Source organism: Phoxinus phoxinus, assembly GCF_949152265.1.
Source record: "Phoxinus phoxinus genome assembly, chromosome: 16".
Taxonomy (NCBI): domain Eukaryota; kingdom Metazoa; phylum Chordata; class Actinopteri; order Cypriniformes; family Leuciscidae; genus Phoxinus; species Phoxinus phoxinus.
The window spans coordinates 1,445,371-1,472,804 of NC_136891.1; the positions used below are offsets into that span (position 1 = coordinate 1,445,371).

General features: G+C 39.2%; 2 protein-coding genes across 15 annotated transcripts in view; both read right to left on the reverse strand.

Annotated features, from left to right (window-relative positions):
* Window positions 1-21,142, reverse strand: part of pak6b (p21 protein (Cdc42/Rac)-activated kinase 6b) — a 28,370-nt gene extending 7,228 nt beyond the window's left edge. The window contains exons 1-8 of one of the 4 annotated variants that reach the window (XR_013800651.1): window positions 21,072-21,142; window positions 19,141-19,202; window positions 15,968-16,201; window positions 9,330-9,548; window positions 6,507-7,070; window positions 4,348-4,803; window positions 3,570-3,703; window positions 2,594-2,720 (exon numbers count right to left, since the gene is read on the reverse strand). Coding sequence is in view for 2 of the 4 variants with exons in the window: in XM_079639541.1 (XP_079495667.1) it covers window positions 2,594-2,720; window positions 3,570-3,703; window positions 4,348-4,803; window positions 6,507-7,070; window positions 9,330-9,539 (1,491 nt within the window). In the remaining 2 variants the exon portion in view is untranslated. Of the gene's footprint in view, window positions 1-2,593; window positions 2,721-3,569; window positions 3,704-4,347; window positions 4,804-6,506; window positions 7,071-9,329; window positions 9,549-15,967; window positions 16,202-19,140; window positions 19,203-20,724 lie in introns of all 4 variants that reach the window. The other 3 variants (XR_013800652.1, XM_079639541.1, XM_079639542.1) reach the window with 3 other exon arrangements.
* Window positions 21,143-26,925: 5,783 nt separating this feature from the next.
* bub1ba (BUB1 mitotic checkpoint serine/threonine kinase Ba) overlaps window positions 26,926-27,434 on the reverse strand; it is a 16,851-nt gene continuing 16,342 nt past the window's right edge. For 2 of the 11 annotated variants that reach the window (XR_013800657.1, XR_013800658.1), the window contains exon 18: window positions 27,137-27,236. The gene's annotated coding sequence lies outside the window, so the exon portion shown is untranslated. The other 9 variants (XR_013800653.1, XM_079639544.1, XR_013800654.1 and 6 more) reach the window with 9 other exon arrangements.

Consider the following 27,434-nt stretch of genomic DNA (forward strand, 5'->3'; position numbering starts at 1 on the left):
TTAGTTAGTTTTTGTTTCCTATTCACGCGGGGCGTCTCCCCTTAAGATCGCTTGATACGCACGGAGTATTTTTACTCTCACAGTCAAACTGAATAGTGTGTTCTCTCCTTTTCTTCTGCATTTATGGGGTTAATGCATTGGATTATTATTGGATGCGGAAGAAAGCACACAGAAAACGCTGCTTTTGTTATTGCTCTGATCGAAGCCATTCGCTGTAATCCTGAATAAAAGCTTCAGTGAGCGACATCTTCTGTTTATCAGCAAGACATTACAACACATTTCATTTGATTTAAAACAGGACACTGCAAATAGCAATGCATATGTTTTTCACTTTATCGAACCGGATTAGCTATGAATAGCCTATGAGAACGACAGTGTGACAAACGATGGTCCATTCATTCAGACTTCTGTTTACACGAAACATCGTAAGTCATTCTTTGTCAATTATAACTGGAAAATCAAAATACTTCAACTTTATTTGCCTTATAAAGCAAATGAAATACGCATAAATCATTTGTTTCAACAACGAGATATTATTCAACATCGGAAGTTTCAAAGATTTAATGGCGGGGACGTTGATTTTTCTTTTAATATGCAAAACTGTAAGCCAATCACAGCAGTGGGCGTTCACTTCCAACTCATGAATGAGACACGCCCACAAAAACTGAGTGTTAGAAAGAGAGGGTCAAAAACAGGGTAAAAAATAGCTTATTACTTCTAAATTACTTTTAAAGTCCCCCTGTGGTGAAAAATCCAGCTTTTAATGTAGTTTATGTGTCTATCTGGTGTTATTAATCTGCTTTAACACACACCATGTGTAAGTTCATAAGTGGACAGCATTGCTGAGTATTTTCTGCTTAAAACTGCAGTGAACCAAAGACAGTCTCAAACACACGGTTTGAAATCGCTGGTGTTTCTGACGTCACACACTACCTTGACCAATCAGATCAACGTGTGATCGTCAACCAGTGGATCTCTGAGTGAGTGAGTGGAGGCGGGGCTCATTTGCATATTCATAGAACCACGCATACTAAAGTGTTGTCAAAAATATCGATATTTCGATAAATATCGATACTGAAATATCTGAACGGTACCAATACTAATTTCCCGAAGTATCGATACTAGCCGAGCGGTCAATTTCACTTCTCTCCAAAGGCGTGTTGACAAACACCACACGTGACGCACTCGTCTCATTCGCTCTGGTTAAATACCAAAAGTGAAGTGAACAGAAAGATGGCGAGGGCGGCGCCCCCGCGACCGGCTTTGGTTGATTGATAAAGAACACCGCGAGTGGGCATGTCGGAGAATAGCGCGGACACGCGTAAACACACTGCGAGCGGGCATGTCAGAGTCGGAGAATAGCGTGGACACGCGCTACACACCGCGAGCGGGCATGTCAGAGAATAGCGCAGACGCGCTTCACACTGCGGGCACCCAAAATATTGCTTGACTATCAATAATCCCTCACATCACTCATTATTTTATAGGTGTAAACAGACTTAAGGAACAGGCTCCAGGGGTACCATTTAGCAAGCATAGGTACGCTCAGCATCAGGGGTGTTTGTTGTTTGGACAGACCTTTCCCCACTGCTAAAAAAATCCTAAAGTAAACACTAACTCTTCTCATTTTTACTTTTCTGAAACATTAACCTAGATGGCCTAGTATTGTTGTTGATATGAGTCTGTGTTGTCTAGTTTTTTCACCGTAATTCTTAAAGTTAACATAATCTGACTGAGGAATCTTAGACAAGTAAATATTTTAACTGTGGTCAAATGTAAATTAACTTGTGCCTATTTAACTTTATTCAGAAAATTATTATTTAATTCTGCAATTTGCCTTCATTAGCGATTATCATCAATTTGATTACACAGATATTAATTAAACTAAACAGCTAGACGGCATCTCTGAATTCAATAATGAAATGCCTTTAACTGAAAATTGAATGTTTAATCTTATTATTATACATTACTGACACTCTATCCTCCAATTTGATACTGTTAAGTGCTTTTTTGTTACAGTAGGCTATATTTTAATCTTTGATAACAGTAGGTTATACAAATACAATGGGTCATGTTAGCCCTGGTCCAAATAAAAAATATTAACAGATAGAACTCAGGACATTTTTGTTCATGTAAAATATTGTCATCCTCATTGTCATGTTCTAGACTTGTTTTAGCTTTAAATAAAAAAATACCCCCTTAATATTGTGGCAGTTTTTTCTCTCTGTGGTATCGAAAATGGTATCGAATATCGATATTTTTCAAGGTATCGTATCGAAGTTAGAAATTCTAGTATCGTGACAACACTATAAATGAGGCAAGGGTGTCGAGTTACATTCAAGATATTTTAAGGCATGAAGAAATTATTTTCAAGGAAATAAATTTTAAATATGTCCTTTTGGTGATCAAAGATGAGTTTTAAGGGATACATTGATTGACTACGGGGGACTTTAAAAATCTTGATAACATTATAAGTGGACCTCAGAGAACATTATAGAATAAAATAAATGACCCCTTTAAATCCTGTCTAACATTTACAATTGACACGATTAACATTCAGAATGATTGTTTGTGAGATTAGAGTCGTTCTTACCCTGCCGTCCAGAGTCAGTAAGATGGAGTCGCTCTTGATGTCTCTGTGAATGACGCCCTGAGCGTGAAGATAACAGAGCGCCTGCAGGACCGACTCACACACCGTCGCGATCTGCTCCTCTGTTAGCCTACACACACACACACACACACACACACACTAAATAAACAAGGGCTGTGCCTCCTTCCACTCCTGAAATTCAGCAGTTATATATATATATATATATATATATATATATGTGAACCTGGACCACAAAACCAGTCACATGGGTTTATTATTTTAATTGAGATGTACACATCATCTGAAAGCTGGATAAATAATCTCTCCATTGATGTGTGGTTTGTTAGGATAGGACAATATTTGGTCGAGACACAACTATTGAAAATCTGGAATCTGAGGAGCAAAAAAATGTAAACATTGAGAAAATCTCCTTTAAAGTTGTGCATTTATGTTCACGATTGTGCTGCATTCACTCACAAAAATACATGTTTTATATATTTACGGTAGGACATTTACTAAATATCTTCATGGAACATGATCTTAATATCCTCATGATTTTTGGCATAAAAGAAAAATGGATAATTTTGACCCATACAATGTATAGTTGGATATTGCCACAGATATACCCGTGCTATGATTGCTTTGGGATCCAGGGTCACATATTTATATATATCTTTATGTATCATAAAAGTTTGCAAAGAGAACGCAAAAGCACAGAAATATAATTTTTTCTTCGTTTAATACTTGATGTTTTAGAACAAAGATGAACCAGGGAGTGTGAGGAACATGTTTTGCATGGATTGATCATAAGATTTTTTATTTATTTTTTATCATAAAATGAGCATTTCTAGTCTGAATGACATCACGATGACATCCGTGGGTTATTTCCAGCTCCAGCAGGTGAAAACTCACTCGGTAAAGTCTCCGCACACATGATCTGAGGAATGCATGACTCAGGTGTGTTGAAGACGGTGATTACCTGGTCTCTGAGACGATGTTGGTTAGAGCGCCGCCCTGCAGGTACTCCATGATGACCCAGAGCTCCTCCCCCACCAGCGCACTCTTGTACATCTCCACCACGTTCCTATGACTGTAGTCTCGCATTATAACCACCTGCGAGTAATGACATATATACTGACATTACATAGTGATTCATGCTTTGTTATGCTAATTTAGACTAACTTAATATTGATTTTAGGAGAGTTACCGTCATGATGACAAGTGGAGCATTTATTACACTAGTTTGTTATAACCGGCTAAGTTTATAATATCAAAAATGTTCACATTGAGGTTACATGAACATTTTAAGTTAAATGTATGGATTAATGTACAGTACTCAAACATTTCACGTTAAGAACAAGTCAAATGTATGAGTGCAAAATAAAAAATCTGCAAGTTCTTACTTTTTAACTTAATACATGTAAGGCAATCAGTTGCCTCAAAATATTTGAGTTTAGCCAACTCATTCGGGTTTACAGTGAACCGATCATCTCTTCCTTCTAGTTCATTTATAGCATCAAATAAACATGAATGAACATCAGAAGGAATATTGTTTTAACCGTGGAAAGACGTCAGTACACTCCGCTTCTCAAGCTCAAATCCTCCACGTTAATCTACTAACTCTCCTGACTGCTTTGTCCGACAAAATTGCGGATTCGGCGGATGGCGGATTACGATTGGTCAGATCGCCTGTCAATCAAACTCCCTGCGAAGGGTCAGTTCCAGAACTTAAATCAGTGATGCTAGTGTACTCATACCTCATTGAAGAGCAGTTCTCTCCTCTGTTGCTTCCTCAGGTCCATCATCTTCACTGCGACCTGCCGTCCGCTGAGCTTCTCCCGCGCGATGCAAACCACACCCGTGGACCCTTCTCCGATCTTCACGAAGCTCTCCAGATACGAGCGCGGGTCGCCCCGGTCCACGACCATCTGCAGGGCGGATTTGAACTGCTCGTGTGAGACCTTGGGCTCCGGGGCGCTGGCGGGCGTCTGCGAGGGTTGGGGACTGGGACTCTCGGACGAGCCTGTGGGCGGAGGTCTGGGCTGGGACGGGCTGTCCCGGGTCGGCGCTCCCGAGGTGTCGTTGGGAGAAATGCCGTCCACGATGTCACCGGAGGAACGACGTGTGGTTTGGATGGGGATTAATCCATGCCCTGGTTTTGGACTACTGGTGCCGTTGGGTTTGGAGATGGCCGCGTAGGTCGATGAATTCACCTGTGTTCAAGCATAAACATGACGTCTGTTGAGTTCGTCAGACAAAAGTAGGAAGCAACTGGAAGAATAAGGAATATTTTTTATTTAAAACAAGCTTTATCAACATCTGGGCAGTGTTGTTATCGTTAACAAACTATTTCTCTCATGACAACTCTGGGAGTGTTTGGTGTAGTAATGGATAAGGCTGATTTACCAAGGGATACTTTAAAACGTGTAGCTACTTTACATCTGAACATTAGCTAATATTTAACTATGTACATATAGCTAGCTAACGTCACTTACTCGTCAGCCGGGTTGGGTTGCCCCCGACAGACGCCACATCTTCATAAATAACCCAGTCGAATTAATTTCCATTTGGTTAAAAATTTTCGTTTCCCGTTTTAATTCGTATGGTGCTGTTGGTGTAACTTGTTTTTGGAGCTTTTCCTGGCGCTTTGAGGCAGGTAAAAATGTTTCAACTTGGACCGATTGGCCAATCAAAGCATTCTGAGTTGGACGCTGGTTCGACGGATTGTGGGGGAAAAAATGTGTTCGTTTCAAATCGGTAAAATTAAATCTGTAAAATAGACGTAATGAGTGGCACATAACGTGAGGTAACATGGCATTTTATTTTGTTTGAAATTTAACTTGTCCAGCGGGACAACTAATTTTCACTTCCACTTGTCCTACAAAAAAATCCACTTGTCCCGGACAAGCGGACAAGCCTTGATGTCGAGCTCTGGACTTATAGTCCGGAAAATACGGTATATATAAAATAGGGCTGTCCGTTAAACGCGTTATTAACGGCGTTAACGCAAACCCATTGTAACGGCGTCAATTTTTTTATCACGAGATTAACGCCTAGCAAACTTTGTAGTTTTTTTCACATGCTTTTGCAACAACTATAACGTTATTAAAACTACTCCACCACACCGGATCTAGCGAGACCAGAAACAACACACTTGTCGCCGCGCACACTTGTTTGGTCTTGCGAACCGAACCGGCCAAAGAGTGGACGAGAAGCGCAGAATGGCGCCGCCGGTGTGTGTACACTCAGAGAATAATGTGTTCGAACTTTAAATACGAGGCGCTGCGCTTCTCGTCCGGTGTGCGACGCCCTTTAACGTTACGTTTTGAGATGATGAATGATGAGCGCGAGACGCCGAAATGGACGCCAATAAGATTCGGAATTTACTTTTAAAAAGTTGCCAAATGGTTCAATTGACAAGACCAAAGTGATCTGTGTGTGTGTCGTTGTGAACTGAGCTGTCATCGTCCAGTCTGAATACCACTTGATGGTCAAGCACACACACACACACACACACACACACACACACACACACACACCGCTGATGCGTTTCTCCGCCCACTCGTCAACATCAGTAACGTTACCTCGTCAGTATTTCTGTCACCCTTTTATTGATGGACAGAGTTACATCGTGTGAGAGATTATTTGCTCCAAGTGAGAATGTTAGTGTGGAATTGAACACAGTATATGTTGTTTTCAATAAAAAACATTTGCACAAAGCAAGCCGATCCACTTTTCCATGTTGATGAGAGCATTAAAATGAGAAAAAATAATGGGACAAAAAGATATCAAGAGACATTTAGAATAGATACAAATGTGCGATTAATCGCGAGTTAACTATGACATTAATGCGATTAATCGCGATTAAATATTTTAATCGTTTGACAGCCCCTAAAATAAATGTGACTTTACACACCTTAAAGTTGTAGCCGGACTGTGGCCTCTTCTGCGCTTCCGTCTTCGGCTGCTCTGAGATCAGTTTTGCTCCCTCGTTTCCTCTGTAAGTGCTGTAGAGACACGACACGGGTCTCTGGGTGGACTTACCGCCCATTTTAGCGACGCCGAGCCGTTCGTGAACAGTTCTAGGCGAGAGTAAAATGTCCCGAGGCATGAGCATCGGTTGCTCCGCGAACATCGTCGCCTCGTGAATCGATTTGGATCTCATCCGTGAGTCATTTGGGTTTAAAGTGAAGCTCTTCTTGTGGTCCGGCTGAGGACTTCCACTCTCACTGTGGACCTGTCGAGATCTGGAGTCCAAGACCGACTGACCGTTTCTCAGATTCGCCTCGTTCAGTTCCTGATACTCGTACGTCTCTCCTTCCACTACCTCTCCCAGACGACCCAGAGACTGCGCTCGCTTCCGCAGAGACGGGCTGGTTCTCCTCAACGAGTTTGAGCTGGTCACCGAGAGTCGACTCATCTCAGCGATCGCTGCAGAGATGTAGTCCTCGTGTCCGATGAAACTGCCACGCACGATGCTCTGGAACAGAGAGTTGAACCACATCAAAACTGACTCTATTGAGACTATCAGATGAGAAAAAACTTGAACTGACTTGATATGAATAATGGCTACACTATTGGAATCGAATCGAATTACTGCTGTCAAACTGAACTAAATGAACATTGAACTGAATTGAGCTGAATCAAATTGGTTTCATAATTCACAAACTTTGCAATATTGATGGTTATTGAACTGAACTGAATCAACATTGAACTGAATCAAATTGGTTTCATAATTCACAAACTTTGCAGTGTTGGTGGTTATTGAACTGAACTGAATCAACATTGAACTGAATCAAATTTGTTTCATAATTCACAAACTTTGCAATGTTGACGGTTATTGAACTGAACTGAATCAACACTGAACTGACCTGAATCAACACTGAACTGAACTGAACTGAATCAACACTGAACTGAACTGAACTGAATCAACACTGAACTGAACTGAACTGAATCAACACTGAACTGAACTAAATCAACACTGAACTGAACTGAATCAACACTGAACTGAACTGAACTGAATCAACACTGAACTGAACTGAACTGAATCAACACTGAACTGAACTGAATCAACACTGAACTGAACTGATTCAACACTGAACTGAACTGAATCAACACTGAACTGAATTGATCTGAATCAAATTTGTTTCGTAATTCACAAACTTTGCAGTGTTGACGGTTATTGAACTTAATTGAATCCTTGAATTAAAAATTCATATAAATTCATATAAAAACTGAAAATAATATTTTTTCACAGCAATAAATGTAAAATTCTATAACTTTAAGTTCACTTTTTAAAACTTTTTTGCCAAGCGTCGTCTTTAAAGAGAGACCAAACTTTCAAGATTTACGACAGTTTAAATTGGAAATTTCATTTTCAGGCTCAAAAAGTCAATAAATGGATTATAATACTGCAGAAATACAAGTACAATAAAATCCCATAAAAACGTCATGCCTTTAAAGATTACAGTTGTTTGATCTTTATAAACATGCAATTCTTAATTTTTAGGGATCATTTAAAAAAAAAAAATCTATAAACTCCAGAATTGTCTTCATTAAGTTAAAAGTATTTTAGAATATTAGTTTAGAATAGAAGTTTTTCCCCTCAAAAAATGATGCTGTGAAATTATTTGATTTTCACCCCCTTCTAACTGACTGCGATCATACATGCAAATACGCCCAAATCTCGTATAAACCAGGAGAGAGCAGATATTTTTACAACAAGAACAATATTCAGGATCATTTGCATCTCATTTGCATCTCTAAGCAGAATTTGACTGGATCTTAGACCGTCGCCCTAAGTCATTTGGTGGGATGATGCAGAGCAATTATATAACAGCAGCGGCGAGCAGGTTTGTCAGGTCAGAGTTAGCCAATCGAGAGGCTTAATGTCACTTTCTGAGAGGTTTGAATAGTGCAGCGGACACGTGAGACCTCTGGGGAAGTGTAAGCGAGACGAGGGTTTAGACAGAGACATCGAGACAGAACCTGTTCAACAGACATGTGATTATTAACTGGAGCCGCAAACATGAACGTGGAACAAACTTCCTCAGGGAAAAGATGATCTGTTGAACACCACTTTGTGGGAAGATTTGAAAGAAATTAGGGTATGCTGTAAAGAATGTGTCTCAGTCTAATTTACCAGCAAAATCAAGAGATTATACACAGGTAAAACTGGAAAAATATGAATATGGTGCAAAAGTTCATTTATTTCAGTAATTCAACTTAAAAGGTGAAACTAATATATTATATAGACTCATTACATGCAAAGTGAGATATTTCAAGCCTTTATTTGTTATAATTTTGATGATTATGGCTTACAGATTATGAAAACCTTTTCACAATATTCTAATTTTGAATTTGGGGTTTTCAGAATCTATAAGCCATAATCCTCAAAATTATAACAAATAAAGGCTTGAAATATCTCACTCACTCACTCACTCACTCACTCACTCACTCACTCACTCACTCACTCACTCACTCACTCACTCACTCACTCACTCACTCACTCACTCACTCACTCACTCACTCTCACACACACACACACACACACACACTCACTCACTCACTCACTCACTCACTCACTCACTCACTCACTCACTCACTCACTCACTCACTCACTCACTCACTCACTCACTCACTCACTCACTCACTCACTCACTCACTCACTCACTCACTCACTCACTCACTCACTCACTCACTCACTCACTCACTCACACACACACACACTTCACTGTACCTTCTTTGGTCTGAGACAGATCTGTGTGATTCTGGACGGGTCCACCACAGGTCTGGGTCTCTTGAGTGTCTCTATGATGCTTTGCCACTGGGGCGGCAGGCCGACGAAGCATCCCTGAACCGGGTCGAAGGACGTGTGCACCCTGTGCTGGAAGTTCTTGGGCGTGGAGATCTCCAGCCTCCTCTTCTTCTTCTTCTTCCTCAGGAACATCACGACAGCCTGTGGGAAACAAGAGTAGGTCCCATCGGGACACGACACGCTCAGTTTCTCCAGCAATGCCATCACAACATGCTCTACATGTCCAACTGAAGAGATCAACAACAACACAACAAGACTCAAAAGGGGGCGGGGACAGGTGTGACACGTGCTGTCAATCAGACACGCCCCTTTTCTAGCTCTTTCAAACCTGACACCGCGAGCGTCCGGTTACACGGACACTGAAGTGAGACACGTCTTCACTAATGCATATTCAGTGAACCATGGGAACCTACTAGTGACAGGCTCAATATTCCTGCAGGTCATCCTGAGGTCAAATCAACCAATGAAAGCCACCACAGAAAACAATGTCCTGATTTTGGGTACATTGGATTTCCCAAGCCTGAATCTATTTAACCCTGTATTATTTTTGATACACACATTTCTAAGGCCTGTTTCACACAAGCTCCGACAGTCCTGATAGTTTCGACTCTTTTATCAAGTAAAAGTCTTTTAGTGTAACTGTACAAACGTCCTCCTTCAGCTCGTGCTTCACGTGTCTTTCAAATCTGAGCTGATTTTATCAAGTAAACGTAGGAATAACTTATAGATTGTTAGTAATATTGCAGCTGGACTTAAGCAGCTTCGGTTTACTTGATTATCCATCATCATTTATTAGAAAATCATGAGTATCGAATATGATCATCAGGCTTCTGAGGAAGGTTTTGATCATAAATCTAAGCATTTAAATATCATCTTACTAAGACATTATTGGCAGATATTAATATGCATTTCATGCAAGAATCTGCTAGTTATCACTGATTTACATTAAAAGCTCCAAATTGCATATTTTTGCTCAGTTTGGGCCAGTTTCCCTCCGTATTCTCACTATGTTAAACCATATGAGCTATAAAATGATCAAATATGATACAAAACATTTTTCTTTTTGTTTGACTTTTATATCATATTTACATGGTTAATATTAATATTTACAGGGTTACAGGTCGTTTTTCCTAGACATTAAAAGCTAGACATTTTAAAATATTTCCAATCAAATTCTCTCAAGATCAAATGTTCTGAGCAGCTCCACATGGATTTTAGAGCTCAATACTTTTACTGTATTGACTCATTTGAGTAGTTTTGTTTTACTTGAAGGTTAAATCTTAAATTTGAAACACTTCGTTTGTCCTCTAGGAGCTGCTGGTAACATTATATGGTATTATATTATAGGGGCCTCTGTTCTGCATTAACTCGATCAATCATCACCAGCGTGAATGAACATATTGACTAGTATCTGATCGCCTGTTATTCCTCAGTGATAGTTTAGGTCCTCCTGTGACCCTCAACATCTGTCCTGATGCATGAAGGGAATGGGAACAAATTTATAAACCCAGAATGTATACAAACATAAGATATAAAAGATGTAATTTTTATGTAGTAGTGCACTGTAAAACAAATACATTTTTACAGAAAAATACTGTAAAAAGTTACCGTAAAAACTAGAGCTACACCGATACAATTTTTTTCCTCCAATAACGATAGCCGATAATTCAGAATAATATCTGCCGATACAGATAGCGATTATTTTACTGGTAGCCGATTATTCAGAATGATATCTGCCGATACCGATAATTAATAATGATATCTGCCGATAGCCGATTATTCGGAATGATATCTGCCGATACCGATAGCCGATTATTTTACTGGTAGCCGATTATTCAGAATGATATCTGCCGATACCGATTATTAATAATGATATCTGCCGATAGCCGATTATTCGGAATGATATCTGCCGCTACTTATAGCCGATTATTCAGAATGATATCTGCCGATACCGATTATTAATAATGATATCTGCCGATAGCCGATTATTCGGAATGATATCTGCCGATACCGATAGCCGATTATTTTACAGATAACCGATTATTCAGAATGATATCTGCCGATACAGATAGCGATTATTTTACTGGTAGCCGATTATTCAGAATGATATCTGCCGATACAGATAGCGATTATTTTACTGGTAGCCGATTATTCAGAATGATATCTGCCGATACCGATACCGATTATTTTACTGGTAGCCGATTATTAATAATGATATCTGCCGATACCGATAGCCGATTATTTTACAGATAGCCGATTATTCAGAATGATATCTGCCGATACAGATAGCGATTATTTTACTGGTAGCCGATTATTAATAATGATATCTGCCGATACCGATAGCCGATTATTTTACAGATAGCCGATTATTCAGAATGATATCTGCCGATACAGATAGCGATTATTTTACTGGTAGCCGATTATTCAGAATGATATCTGCCGATACGATTATTAATAATGATATCTGCCGATAGCCGATTATTCAGAATGATATCTGCCGATACCGATACCGATTATTTTACTGGTAGCCGATTATTAATAATGATATCTGCCGATAGCCGATTATTCAGAATGATATCTGCCGATACCGATAGCCGATTATTTTACAGATAGCCGATTATTCAGAATGATATCTGCCGATACTTATAGCCGATTATTCAGAATGATATCTGCCGATACTTATAGCCGATTATTCAGAATGATATCTGCCGATACTTATAGCCGATTATTCAGAATGATATCTGCCGATACTTATAGCCGATTATTCAGAATGATATCTGCCGATACTTATAGCCGATTATTCATAATGATATCTGCCGATACTTATAGCCGATTATTCAGAATGATATCTGCCGATACTTATAGCCGATTATTCATAATGATATCTGCCGATACTTATAGCCGATTATTCAGAATGATATCTGCCGATACTTATAGCCGATTATTCAGAATGATATCTGCCGATACTTATAGCCGATTATTCATAATGATATCTGCCGATACTTATAGCCGATTATTCAGAATGATATCTGCCGATAAATTTGCAAAATGCAAAAAACTCTATAATTAATGGTGAAAAAAGGACATTAACATATGATTATATTTCATTTAAATAGTTTAATCTTATTTTTGATATCAGTAATGCACATTAGGGTGTTTTGTGTCATTCTGTTAATGTTTATTGCTTTATTTAAGTGTCATTTGTGTTACTCTGATGTTTTCATCATGTTTTACAATCATATGAAATACCCTAATCATAGCAGAACTAAATAAAAACTAAACGCATTATTATGATCCCTCTCATTTCTTAAAAATCAACTTTTTGCAGGTTCTTCAAGGGTTTTGCAAACATATGCAGTTCATAAACTCCAGTTGCACAAACAGAAGCCAGTGGATTTCCATATATGACCGTGTGTGTCTGTAATCTCCTCTTGTATGAGCTGTCAATCAATATTTGCCCACTAGAGAACATTAAACAGTGAGCAATAAATACGCAAAATAACCAGATAAGACGTCACGAACACATGACAATCAATTTTTTTTAAATGTATCCATTATGTTATCCATAAAGTATGTTTTAATAAAGTAAATATTGCTATAAAATATTTCTAATATCTCCAGCCACTGTTATCAAACTAAATGTGAAGCATGCAGTTTCTGTAAAAAGCTTTATGTCTGCGGGGCCGTTTATTAGACACTGTTTTCAACTAAAAACAGAAAAATTACGCAGTTTGGACGTTAATTTACACGCCAACAGCGGGTTTCAAAGTGCAAGGTGTGGGAAACAATACTGCTATAATCTGTGTGTAAAGTACAAAAACACGGATATGTAAAACCGCTGGCATTATGCTGGTTACGCGTTCAGTCTAAACTAAGGCACGTAGTGTTTCTTTACAAAGTGACATCGCCATCTACTGGCCTGGCATGAATAATACAGTGCTTTTTAATCATTAAGAGCCGGGGGTGAAAACTTTTTGAATTTGGAGATCAAGGTAAATTCTACTTAATTTGTCTTCTGGGAAACATGTAAGCATCTTTTGTTGCTTCCGAATGTCCGTACTAAATAAATAAATAAAAATATATTTAAACAAAATAAGAAAAATGTAAAAAAATCTAAAGTTTTCACCCCTCGCTCCTTCTGGAGCATCAGAGATAGTTTGAACTTTTTCAATAGTTGTGTGTTTGAGTCCCTCAGTTTCCTTAGTGTGAAAAGATGGATCTCAGAATCACAGTCACTGCTGGAAAGGGTTCAAATGTGCAACTTTTGTTTATCAACTTTTGAATGGGGTCATTTTTATAAATATCTATTTTTATCTTGTGGACCATACGTGACCCTGGATCCCAAACCCAGTCTGGAGCCGCACGGGTATATCTGTGGCAATAGCAACTATACATTGTATGGGTCAAAATTATCCATTTTTCTTTTATGCCAAAAATCATGAGGATATTAAGATCATGTTCCATGAAGATATTCAGTAAATGTCCTACCGTAAATATATAAAACATGTATTTTTGTGAGTGAATGCAGCACAATCGTGAACATAAATGCACAACTTTAAAGGAGATTTTCTCAATGTTTACATTTTTTTGCTCCTCAGATTCCAGATTTTCAATAGTTGTCTCGGCCAAATATTGTCCTATCCTAACAAACCACACATCACTGGAGAGATTATTTATTCAGCTTTCAGATGATCTATACATCTCAATTAAAATAATGTACCCATGTGACTGGTTTTGTGGTCCAGGGTCACATATGCAAACATCTTTTATGTAAAATATCTTATTCAGGACGGTACTAAATAAAAAAAAGCATGCATTTCGTATGATTCCTCTGATTTTGTCAAAATTATTCACATTTTCTGCAAATATATACACACACCCGTTCAACCGCTTGTTAACACAAATATCTCCTCAGCCAATCACATGGCAGCAACAGCGCATGTAGAAATGGTGAAGACGATTCAAACTGAGCATCAGAATGAGGAAGAACGATGATTTGAGTATTTCAGAAACTGTGGATCTACTGGGATGTTACGCACACCTCATCTCTAGGGTTTGCAGAGAGTGATCTGAACAAGAGAACATCTCCAGTGGATGATAATGCCTCGTGATGTCAGAGATCAGACTCGTTCAGCTGATAGAAAGGCAACAATAACTCAAATAATCACTAGTTATATTATAACCGAAGAGCATCCCTGAACACGTCAACCCTTGACATGCTTACTAAACCAATATACGTACAGTCAAACCTAAATTATTCAACATTTCTATCACTCACACACACACACACACACACACACACACACACACACACACACACACACACACACACACACACACACACACACACACACACACAGGTTTTGTCCATCTTCTGTTAGACTGTCTCACGCACGCACGCACGCACGCACGCACGCACACACACACACACACACACACACACACAGGTTTTGTCCATCTTCTGTTAGACTGTCTCACACACACACACACACACACACACACACACACACACACACACACACACACACACACACACACACACACACACACACACACACACACACACACACACACACACACACACACACACACACACACACACACACACACACACACACAGGTTTTGTCCATCTTCTGTTAGACTGTCTCTCACACACACACACACACACACACACACACACACACACAGGTTTTGTCCATCTTCTGTTAGACTGTCTCAGACACGCACGCACGCGCACACACGCGCACACACACACACACACACACACACACACACACACACACACACACACACACACACACACACACACACACACACACACACACACACACACACACACACACACACACACACACACACACACACACAGGTTTTGTCCATCTTCTGTTAGACTGTCTCTCTCACACACACACACACACACACACAGGTTTTGTCCGTCCTTCTGTTAGACTGTCACACACACACACACACACACACACACACACACACAGGTTTTGTCCATCTTCTGTTAGACTGTCACACACACCCACACACAGACACACACACACACACACAGGTTTTGTCCATCTTCTGTTAGACTGTCTCTCACACACACACACACACACACACACACAGGTTTTGTCCATCTTCTGTTAGACTGTCACACACACACACACACACACACACATGAATTATGATGAATATCTGTCAGCTGGTAAATTTAACTACACAATTAGATAATACCAGTTTAGCTCAACCAGTGACCAAGCAATGCTTCATGTGTTCAGTGTGTTCAGTGTGTGTGTGTGTGTAAGAAGAGCATTAGCAGTTACAGACACACACTTCAGCAGAACATGACCAGCTCAAAGTGGCTCAATCATATTTGTCCCATATTTTCACTGTATGAAGAATTATTGGGTATGTCACAGTTTACTGTATTCTGCTCTCCTCACTCACAGAAATGACTATAGTGTCCTGATCACACTAGTGAAAACATATCAAAAATGATATCTGGTGTCTGAATAATTTTTGGTTTGACTGTATATAAAACAATAACTGGAGCCTGTGCTCATAGTCTCACCTGTGCAGTAGTGTGTGACTCCCTCAGTTCTGCTCACTCATCTGGTCTCTCTGCAGATCAGAAGCACAGTATAAGAGTGAGGAGATGAGGAGGTGAGGAGTCTCGGTCCTGTTTGTTCAGCGGGTGTGGAGAGGAACACACGACCGCTGAGGAGCTCAACACGTCGGGACACGACCGCACGATCTCAACAGGCCATGATGGATCAGATACCGCCGTGAAGAACACCTGTGGGGCCTTTCATTCATAAAATCATAACTTAAGGGGTTTGCGGATATTTGAACTCTATACAGTCGGACTAAATGCATATACCACATTAGACAGGTTGGGATTGGGAACACCCATTTGTGCCATGTTTACTCAAATTGTGTAAGAAATCAGGAAGTCAATATTATTTAACGAGTCATATCCTTTATAACGTGGTTGAGAAACAGTGTGTGCAACGCTTGAGTCATTTATAGCATTGATATTTCTGTGTTGAAATGCTCATTTAGATTCAATTATTGAAGCTTGTTTCTGGCGTGGAATAAACAAAAATTGCTTTTTATCTCATTATTATTTTTCTTCCAGAAATTGGGAATGTATATCTGGCAATTCTGGGAAATAAGTCAAAACTGCGAGTTTGTACGTCTTATTTTCGTGCTATTCTGACTTTTTTTTTTCTCAGAACTGTGCGATATGAACTTGCAACTGAGAAAAAAAAAGTCTGAATTATGAGATATCAACTCAAATCTCAAGAAATAAAATTGGAAGTTATACACTCATAATTGCGAGGAAAAGTAGAAATTGTGAGAAATAAAGTTGGAAATGCAAGAAATAAACTCAATTGCGAGATATAAAGTCAGAATTGCGAGAATTAAAGTCAGAATTGCGAGAAATAAAGATGGAATTGCGAGAAATAAAGTTGGAAATGCAAGAAATAAACTCAATTGCGAGATATAAAGTCAGAATTGCGAGAATTAAAGTCAGAATTGCGAGAAATAAAGATGGAATTGCGAGAAATAAAGTTGGAATTGCGAGAAATAAAGTTGGAATTGCGAGAAATAAAGTTGGAATTGCGATAAATAAAGTTGGAATTGCGAGACAAAGTTGGAATTGCGAGAAATAAAGTTGGAATTGCGAGAAATAAAGTTGGAATTGCGAGAAATAAAGTTGGAATTGCGAGATATAAAGTTGGAATTGCGAGATATAAAGTTGGAATTGCGAGAAATAAACTCCATTGCGAAATATAAAGTTGGAATTGCAAGAAATAAAGTCAGAATTGCGATAAATAAAGTTGGAATTGCGAGAAATAAACTCAATTGCAAGATATAAAGTTGGAATTGCGAGAAATAAAGTCAGAATTACGAGAAATAAAGTTGGAATTGCGAGAAATAAAGTTGGAATTGCTAGAAATAAACTCAATTGCAAGATATAAAGTTGGAATTGCGAGAAATAAAGTCAGAATTGCGATAAATAAAGTTGGAATTGCGAGAAATTACCTTTTCTCACAATTTTGCATGCAAAAAAATATAATATATCTAAAAATATATATATTTTAATGTCATATTATTCACCATATTCTTACAAAATAAAATAAGCCGAGACGTACAGGAAAAACTCGTTTACGTTTGTGCATTTAGCAGATAGTTTAATCCAGAGCAACTTTCAAGAAGAGGAACAAAAGCAGTTTGTGAAAGCCAACAATATTCGTAATATAAAACGGCTGGTTTATTAGACAAACTCAATCTCGCTTTCCTCTACAAACGTGTGTTTCTGATTCTTTCTTGATGAAGAACGACGCACTGAGATCGAATGTTCCTGATCAAGAAACTTTAGAGTTGCAGAAACGAAATCCTCCAAACGAGTGAAGATCGTGTGTGTGTCACATCACCAGATACGCCCTGCACAACTCGCCTCAGAGATATTTACACTCACCAAACTGGTTGAGTATTTCATTATGTGCTTTATAACTCTTATCCATTCAGACAGCAGAGATGAGGAAAACCCTAAAATATGGATGCAACATTGGACAAATAAGATTTGATTGTGACAGGATTTCTCAAATCTGTGATAAAATTACACATTAAATGGACATAATCAGTCACAGAATTTGAGTTTTGAAAATCACTTCACTAGTTGAATTTTCAATATGTGAAGTTGCAATAACAAGAAGCATCTTTCATGCATAATTCTGACTTTCTCACAATTCTGACTTTTTATCTTGCAATTGCGAGTTTACATCTCTCAATTCTGACTTTTTTCTGAATTCTGACTTTTTTCACAATTCTGACTTTTTTCTCAATTTTCTCGCAATTATGATTTTTCAGTTTGCAATTGACTTTTCTTACAAATGCGAGTTCCTATCTCCCAACTGACTTTTTTCTTGCAATTCTGACTCTTTTTTTCTTGCAATTGGGAGTTTACATCTCACAATTCTGCTTTTTCAGAATTTGAGTTTTAAAAATCGCTTTGAATAGTTGCAATAACAAGAAGCATTTTTTTTTCTAGGCATAATATTAATTAATTAACTCACAATTATGAGAAATAGTCAACATTCAGTGATTTAAACATGCAATTGCACTAAAATTCCTCCATATCAAGTTACATCCAATATAGGTTATAAAGTTATGAAAAGAAGATTTAAAGGGATAGTTCACTTTGAAATTAAATGTTGGTATGTTTTATCTTACCTGAAGTGCTATAGGCACTGTCTCCAAAAGCATGCAGAGAAAAGTCCAAATTACACAATTCCCCATCGTAAGTGCACACTGATGGCCTAAGACACGAAACCAGCGGTGTGTGTGAGAAAACGAACAGTATTTATATATGTATATATGTATTAGTCTGCAGACTAAGAACCCTCAGATCACTTGGACGTCGCTGTGTAAAAGAGATAAAAACGATATAAATACTGTTGGTTTTCTCACACACACCGCTTGTTTCGTGTCTTAGGCCATCAATGTGCACTTACGATGGGGAATTGTGTAATGTGGACTTTTCTCTGCATGCTTTTGGAGACAGTGCCTATACACCTGCATTATATGACTGACAGACAAGAACGGTTTGACCTAAAAATATCAAAACTGAAACTACTGCGGAGACAAAGACACCGACATCTTGGATGCACTTCAGGTAAGATAAAACACACCAACATTTCATTTCAAAGTGAACTATCCCTTTAAAATTCAGCTTACCTTTTCCTCTTTTCATCAAGTCATCAAGTTCATGCCAAATCCCTGTCCAGGAATGTCACGCTCTGTTTAGACAAGTAAAAGATCAGCCTTAACAAAACCACTGCATTATTCACATTGGGTTTGTGCGACCTGATCCAGACACACACCGTGGAAATGAAACCACGACAGAAACTCCTGCATGTTTCAGCTTCAATTTACTGTTATTTACCAGCACTTCAGCTCAACTATTTAATCTAATCTCATTCAAACATCCAGGTCACCTCAGAACCAAAAGAAAAGACAAATAAATTATATTTTATGACCATTTTCATTTATGCATTAACAATTATTTCAGTATTTTTATTTTACTTGATTTTTTGTCCTTCTATAATAATAATATAACAATTCTCATTACTAAAAATCAATAAATGTCTTGTATTGCATAAATGCATAAAGCACTAACTAAAGTTTGCTCGTTTTCCGCCGCTGAATAAAAATTAAAAAAGTTAATTGCAACTTTTTGTCTTACAATTCTTACTTTTTGTCTTGCAATTAAGAATTTTTTTAAATTGCATTTCTGAATTTTTTAATTGAAATTCAGAATTTTTAATCGCAATTCTGACTTTTTATCTCACAATTGCAAGTTTATATCTCACAAAAATTCCTCCACATATGATACTGTTTCTGTGCAAGTTACAAAGTTATAAAGTTATAAAAAGGTGGTTTAAAATTCACCATAGGTTTTTTAATTGCAATTCTGTCTTTTTATCGCAATTCGGGACCTCTGACTAATTTTATCACAATTCTGACTTTTTTTCTTGCAATTGCGAGTTTATATCACACAATTCTGAAGGGAAAAAAGTCAATTGCGAGATAAAAAGTTGCAATTAGCTCTTTTTTTTAAAATTCTAAACTAGTGTGACCAACGCAACTTTCAACAACCAAAAAAACAACAACAAAAAATGTATAGATAAAAAAAATATATACATATATGGCTAACTTGTAAGACTAGTCTAAACAGTTTATTCAACTTATTGTAAAGTGTTACCAGTTATGTATTTATTTTGTTTTTGAGGTGAAATATGACTAATTAAGTGAAATGAAAGCACTTTTGTTGCACTGAGACAAATATCTGCCCCTGAGGTAAGAAAAATAATATTGTTCTCTTTTTTGGCAGATATTTGTTCATGTATACGGATAAAAATGATTCTGTGGGGAAGTCTACAGAAATTTTTTATTAATTTCTACATGAAAATGTTAGTTCACGCAACAACAATAATAAAAAAATAGTTTTAAGTAAATTCTACATTAGCACTCATTCAAGCTTGCAGAAATTAAAGCAAAAATATCAACATTCAATTAAATTAAGTTTAGGCTACTCAACTTTTCTGATACTGGTGTTCCCATCATGCTGGTGCATAATAAGGCTTAATAAGGTTGATTACTTGTTTTCTTTGTTCATTTTACTTAACTTAGTTAAGCAGAGTTTACTTAATTCCATATGTGAAATGTAGCCTACTTCTTTTTTTAACTTGCGAAATTAAAACTAAGTAAATATTAGTCTACTTATTATTATTTTTCAGTGTGTTTTAAGCATAAACTCACTTAATTTTGATCAAACTTCAATATGTTCCGACAGTCCTTTTGCTTCTCCAGTAAATGCGTCATGATGTAAGAATATCTAGATATTAGCGTATGGAAAACAAGACAAGCCTGAGGAAGAACATCGGTGTTCGCGGTGATCCTTCGGGATAGTTAGAGAATGTAAGAACCGGAAAGACGAGGACGAGCCGCTCCACCACCACATGATCTTCATGTTCTCCACAACTCTTCACCTCACAACCTCACGCTTTACTTTCTTCTCATGCAACAAAGTCCAACACCATCCAGAGATCTTAACTTAGACAGACAGAGAGAGAGAGAGTCAAGAAAGCGCGCTGAGTCTGTCTTACCTGAGCTGAGGATCGCCGTAACGCTCGTGAAGATCTCTCTCTCACACACACACACACACACACACACACACGGTTTCTCCCATCTGCATGTAGATCTGCGTGCCGCTGCATGTTCGCGGGGTTGGGAGCGTCTCGATCTGAGTCACCGACAGACTTCTGGAGCTTCTCTTCACGCTGGTCAGATCTACAGCTCCAGTTTAGTCTCTTCCAGAGGAGGAAGAGTCACTCTAAAGGCCCGTTCACACCGAAGACGAAGATAAAACATAAAGATAACGAGACAGTGAAACGATATCGTTAGAATCCCTTTCAGAAATCAATTTTGAGTTTTGACGCAACGTGTTTGTTTTGACTTTGCTTTAACTCATCAAAACAAGTTAAGCAATTTACTGTTTTTATAAGTTATACAAGAGTCAACTAATTTTTTTTGTGTAGCCTAATTTATGTTGAAATGACTTAAACATCCAAGTTGATTGCCTATACTTAAAGGGATAGTTCACTTTAAAATTAAAATTCTGTCATCATTTACTCACCCTCAAGTTGTTTCAAACCTGTATTATATTATATTTAGTTTCCAGTATATTTTTTTCCTACTATGGAAGTCAATGGGTACAGACTACTGTTTGGTTACTGACATTCTTCAAAATATCTTTCTTTGTGTTCAGCAGAAGAAATAAATTAATACAGGTTTAAAACAACTTGAGGGTGAGTAAATGATGACAGAATTTTAATTTTAAAGTGAACTATCCCTTTAATTTAAGGAAGTAACTTTAGATAGCCTATATAAGCTGAGGAAACTCAACTTATAAACTCAACAAAAGTTCCGTCACATTTATTTATAAAGCGCTTTTTACAACACAGTGTGTTTCACAGCAGCTTTACAGAGAGAACAGGAAAATAATGCAACAAAGTTTCGAGGAGAATATAGCTTCACAGTCCGGCTTAAGTTCAATGATGGTCCATCTTTGTTTTTAAAAAAGTTATTAATTTAGTTCATTTATATATATAGCCGCTCTAGAGAAAACAGTGATGTCTCAGTTCAGTTCTCATATAAGTGTCACTGCAGCAGATTAATAATATTGTTGAATATAAATAATATTGAATACTATTTAATGGAACTTGCGTCCGTGGTTGGCTAACGATGCTTTTGGGGAAACGCACCACAGAATGATTATTTTTCCTCATTCCATCCTGCCTTCAGACCCACTGAACTTAAGTGCCTTGAAACTTTATTCAGGGTGTTGATGTTATTTACAGTGAAACAAGATGACAGGGCGGGGCCTATAAAACAGCTCCTCCCCCTTTAAAAACAGCCAATAGCGTTTGGTTTACATCACAGCTCGGCCAGCGCTGTTGAGTTCAGTAAAGCCGCAGTTTCCTCATAATCTCCTCCGTACTGCTTTAGAATACAGCGTTCTGTTCAGCGTGTAGAAAACAGTCAATGTTGACTTTGAACAAGGGACTGATTGATTGGGGGACTGATTTCAGCCACAACTTCAGGCTCCATTTATAATGTAGGGGGGCGGAGCTTCAGATTCTAGAGAGCATTTGATTGGACAGAAAATCTGATGAGAAGTTGAAGTGCAGTGATGTCAAATCGTTGATCCATATTGGCGGAAGCGAGACATCTTCTGAATGCGGATTTTGTCAGATACACTTGCAAATTTAAAATGAAGTGTCTAAGCTTAAAACAAGAAAAATATCTGCCGACGGGGTCAGAAAAATAAGGGATATAGTGAGAATATGGAGGAAAACACAGCCCAAACTGAGCAAAAATATGCAATTTGGTGCAGATGCTGATATTTATACACTGATATAACAGTTTAGTGACTATGTAATGCATATAAATATCAATATCTGCCATTAATATGTCTTCGTAAGATGATATTTAAATGCTTAGTTTTATGATCAAACCTCTGTAGTGTGTGTGTGTATGTGTGCGTGCGACAGGTTTATCAGCAAAGTTGATCGTTAGAGGCCTTAGAAATGTGTGTGTCATAAAACAGCATCTATAGGGTTAACATGTTAAGCAGACAGGAGTATTTCATCAGTCTGAATCCCTGAAGGAAGTCGACTCATGAAGAATTTCAGGACCACTGAAGAATCTGCAGCGACACGCCCTCGATGTGCAAACGTGTCCGCTGAAGATCTGCAGCGACACGCAGATGATGAAGATGATGATGAAGATGATGATGCGGGTCCACGACTGAACCAGAGGGCTTGTTTACGACTAAACCAACGGCTTACTCACTGGTTCATTACCAGACATGAAACTTAACCGACTAAATCTGTATTTGTAGCAACATGAGATGTTCAAAACTCAGCACACTGGAAAGTGAAAGTAATGCAGCGCATTGCATTATGGGAGGTCAAGGTTTGGCTGGTGAGCAGGGTCCAGTGACAACTGAAAAAAAAGCTATTTTTCAATTAATTAAAAGTATCTGTGCCCATTATATTTTATGCAAACATATAAATATTTTTTATTTATCAGATCATAAAAAAAGTCAGGAGCACGAGATATAAACTCACAATTATACTGAATTATTTTTTTTAATTCCGTGGCAGAAACAAGCTTTCATAGAGATTGTGACCAATCAACTGGCCTTTACAACTAAAAATAAATAAATAAATCGTAAAGTCCCACTTTAGTCAATAATTGTATCCCTTATAACTCATCTTTGATCACGAAAATGACATAAAATACAAGGAAAAATAGTTTATTTATTTATTATGCCTTAAAATAGCTTGAATGTAACTCTACACCCGTGTGCAAACCATGTGTAAGTTCATAAGTGGACAGCATTGCTGAGTATTTTCTGCTTAAAACTGCAGTGAACCAAAGACAGTCTCAAAAACACGGTTTGAAATCGCTGGTGTTTCTGACGTCACACACTACCTTGACCAATCAGATCAACGTGTGATCGTCAACCAGTGGATCTCTGAGTGAGTGAGTGGAGGCGGGGCTCATTTGCATATTCATAGAACCGCGAATATTAAATGAGGCAAGGGTGTCAAGTTACAGGCATTAAGACTTTTTTTCCCCCCAAGGAAAAAAAACGTTTAAATGTGTCATTCTGGTGATCAAAGAGGAGTTTTAAGGGATAAAGTGATTGACTACAGCGGGACTTTGATGAATGAGATATTGGCACTTGCATTAATCCCAACCGCGAGCCTAAAACATTACAAAAACTAATGTAAACATCAACATAAGAGCATTAAATAAACACCAACAGGTCTGAGCAATGTAATGATAAACATGATTATGTCAACAGAATAATGTTGATTAAATCGATAAATTCTTCAGTAAGGTAGTGAATATTCACAGCCACAGTCGCCACTCACCCGGCAGCTGATCTGAGGTCTGCAGGCGTGCTCCTCCTCGGGTCACACACTCACCCGGCAGCTGATCTGAGGTCTGCAGGCGTGCTCCTCCTCGGGTCACACACTCACCCGGCAGCTGATCTGAGGTCTGCAGGTGTGTTCCTCCTCGGGTCACACACTCACCCGGCAGCTGATCTGAGGTCTGCAGGTGTGTTCCTCCTCGGGTCACACACTCACCCGGCAGCTGATCTGAGGTCTGCAGGCGTGCTCCTCCTCGGGTCACACACTCACCCGGCAGCTGATCTGAGGTCTGCAGGCGTGCTCCTCCTCGGGTCACACACTCACCCGGCAGCTGATCTGAGGTCTGCAGGCGTGCTCCTCCTCGGGTCACACACTCACCCGGCAGCTGATCTGAGGTCTGCAGGCGTGTTCCTCCTCGGGTCACACACTCACCCGGCAGCTGATCTGAGGTCTGCAGGCGTGTTCCTCCTCGGGTCACACACTCACCCGGCAGCTGATCTGAGGTCTGCAGGCGTGTTCCTCCTCGGGTCACACACTCACCCGGCAGCTGATCTGAGGTCTGCAGGCGTGTTCCTCCTCGGGTCACACACTCACCCGGCAGCTGATCTGAGGTCTGCAGGCGTGCTCCTCCTCGGGTCACACACTCACCCGGCAGCTGATCTGAGGTCTGCAGGCGTGCTCCTCCTCGGGTCACACACTCACCCGGCAGCTGATCTGAGGTCTGCAGGCGTGCTCCTCCTCGGGTCACACACTCACCCGGCAGCTGATCTGAGGTCTGCAGGCGTCCTCCTCCTCGGGTCACACACTCACCCGGCAGCTGATCTGAGGTCTGCAGGCGTGTTCCTCCTCGGGTCACACACTCACCCGGCAGCTGATCTGAGGTCTGCAGGCGTGTTCCTCCTCGGGTCACACACTCACCCGGCAGCTGATCTGAGGTCTGCAGGCGTGTTCCTCCTCGGGTCACACACACTCACCCGGCAGCTGATCTGAGGTCTGCAGGCGTGTTCCTCCTCGGGTCACACACTCACCCGGCAGCTGATCTGAGGTCTGCAGGCGTGTTCCTCCTCGGGTCACACACTCACCCGGCAGCTGATCTGAGGTCTGCAGGCGTGCTCCTCCTCGGGTCACACACTCACCCGGCAGCTGATCTGAGGTCTGCAGGCGTGCTCGGCTCAAAACGGCAGAACTCCTCCAGAAGACATTTCACTAGCAAACGAGCTCTGGACGTCAATCATTAACATACAGTGTGTGTGTGTGTGTGTTCATCCAATAGGGTTCAGCAGTTCTGATGCGTTTGCATTCCATAATAAAACTGTTATAGACAGTAGCCTACAATCCAAAGATCAAGTTTGCCTCATAAAAATAGCATAGTAAACGATAATCATATTATTATTACCCCTCTCTCTGCAATAACTGATTGTGATTGGACAATTCTGTTCGCTTTTCAGAAGCGATAAACGAATCTCCTCGCAGAACAATTGCATATCGTAATGATCATTAGAAATGATTTATGTGTAGTTTTTGGGCAACGTTTTAGTGCGTTTTCGATATTGTTGTTTAAGATTAGAATATGGCTGATCTGATCACGTTTCATTTTATTTAAGATACTTGAACTGCATAAAAAAAGAGTCACATTTACAATAATATTCCACTTATTAACACGAGTTAACTACATTAGATGTACTAACAAAGAAAAATACTGCTAAAGCATGTTTTAATCTTAGTTGGTTTATAATAACAACCTTATTTTACAATAAGGCTGCATTTTTTAACATTCGTTAACTAGTTCAACTAACAATGACAAATACTTCGCAGGGAGCTTGATTGGCAGGTGATCTGACCAATCTTCGCCATCTGCCATTTTGTCCGACAAAGCAGTCAGGAGAGTTAGGCCATGTCCCAAATGGCACACTCCGGACTTGTGGACTTCCTCAGAGTCCACACTTTGGTGACGGCATGTAGTGCAGACCTATAGGGCCCTTGGCGCGAGTCCACATTGAGAGGTATTTTTGGGACAGACTCGATCGTCACGCCGGAAATAGAAAGACGGTCCGGTTGTTGTTTAAATATTATATTTCTTTCTACATTTACATATGACTCAGTAAAGCCCTGACATTCGGTTTCTATTTATTTAATGAATCATAATTGAGATGGTAGCCTATTATTCAGCAAGCTATTTATCTTTATATTAAATATAAGCGAAAGAAACCGGAAATTCTCGGGCCAGCAGCATCTGTCCAAATTTGAAACTTCATCAATTTCATCAGAAACGACCTGAAAACAGGGCTTTAAGTGTAAAATACCGAACTTGTCCTTTAACAATTGTCCGTGAGCGAAAGCTCCTCCCATTGTCCGATTGGCCTTTCGCAAGGATTCCTGGGTAGTTAAAGTGCGTGAAGCCTGCATCCACCGCTTCAAGTGTACAAAGGGGGCGCTGCTGAGCACACTTCAGAGCGTTACAATGATGAATGGGACGGCCTACGGACTCAGACTCAGAGAGCACGCACTCTTTCCACGGTTAAAACAACATTCCTTCTGATGTTCATTCATGTTTATTTGATGCTATAGATTAACTGGAAGAAGAGAATATCGGTTCACGAGCGGCTTTAACTGAGCGATCTGTCACACACATTAAAGAGCCACAAAACGCTATTTATTGTTTATATTTCTTTTTCACACACACACACACACACACACTAATTCTCTCTCTCACACACACACACACACACACACACAAATTCTCTCTCTCTCACACACACACACACACTAATTCTCTCTCACACACACAAATTCTCTCTCTCACACACACACACACAAAATCTCTCTCTCACACACACACACACACACACACACAAATTCTCTCTCACACAAACTCTCTCTCTCACACAAATTCTCTCTCTCACACACACACACAAAATCTCTCTCTCTCACACACACACACACAAATTCTCTCACACACACAAACTCTCTCTCTCTCACACACAAATTCTCTCTCTCACACACACACACACAAAATCTCTCTCT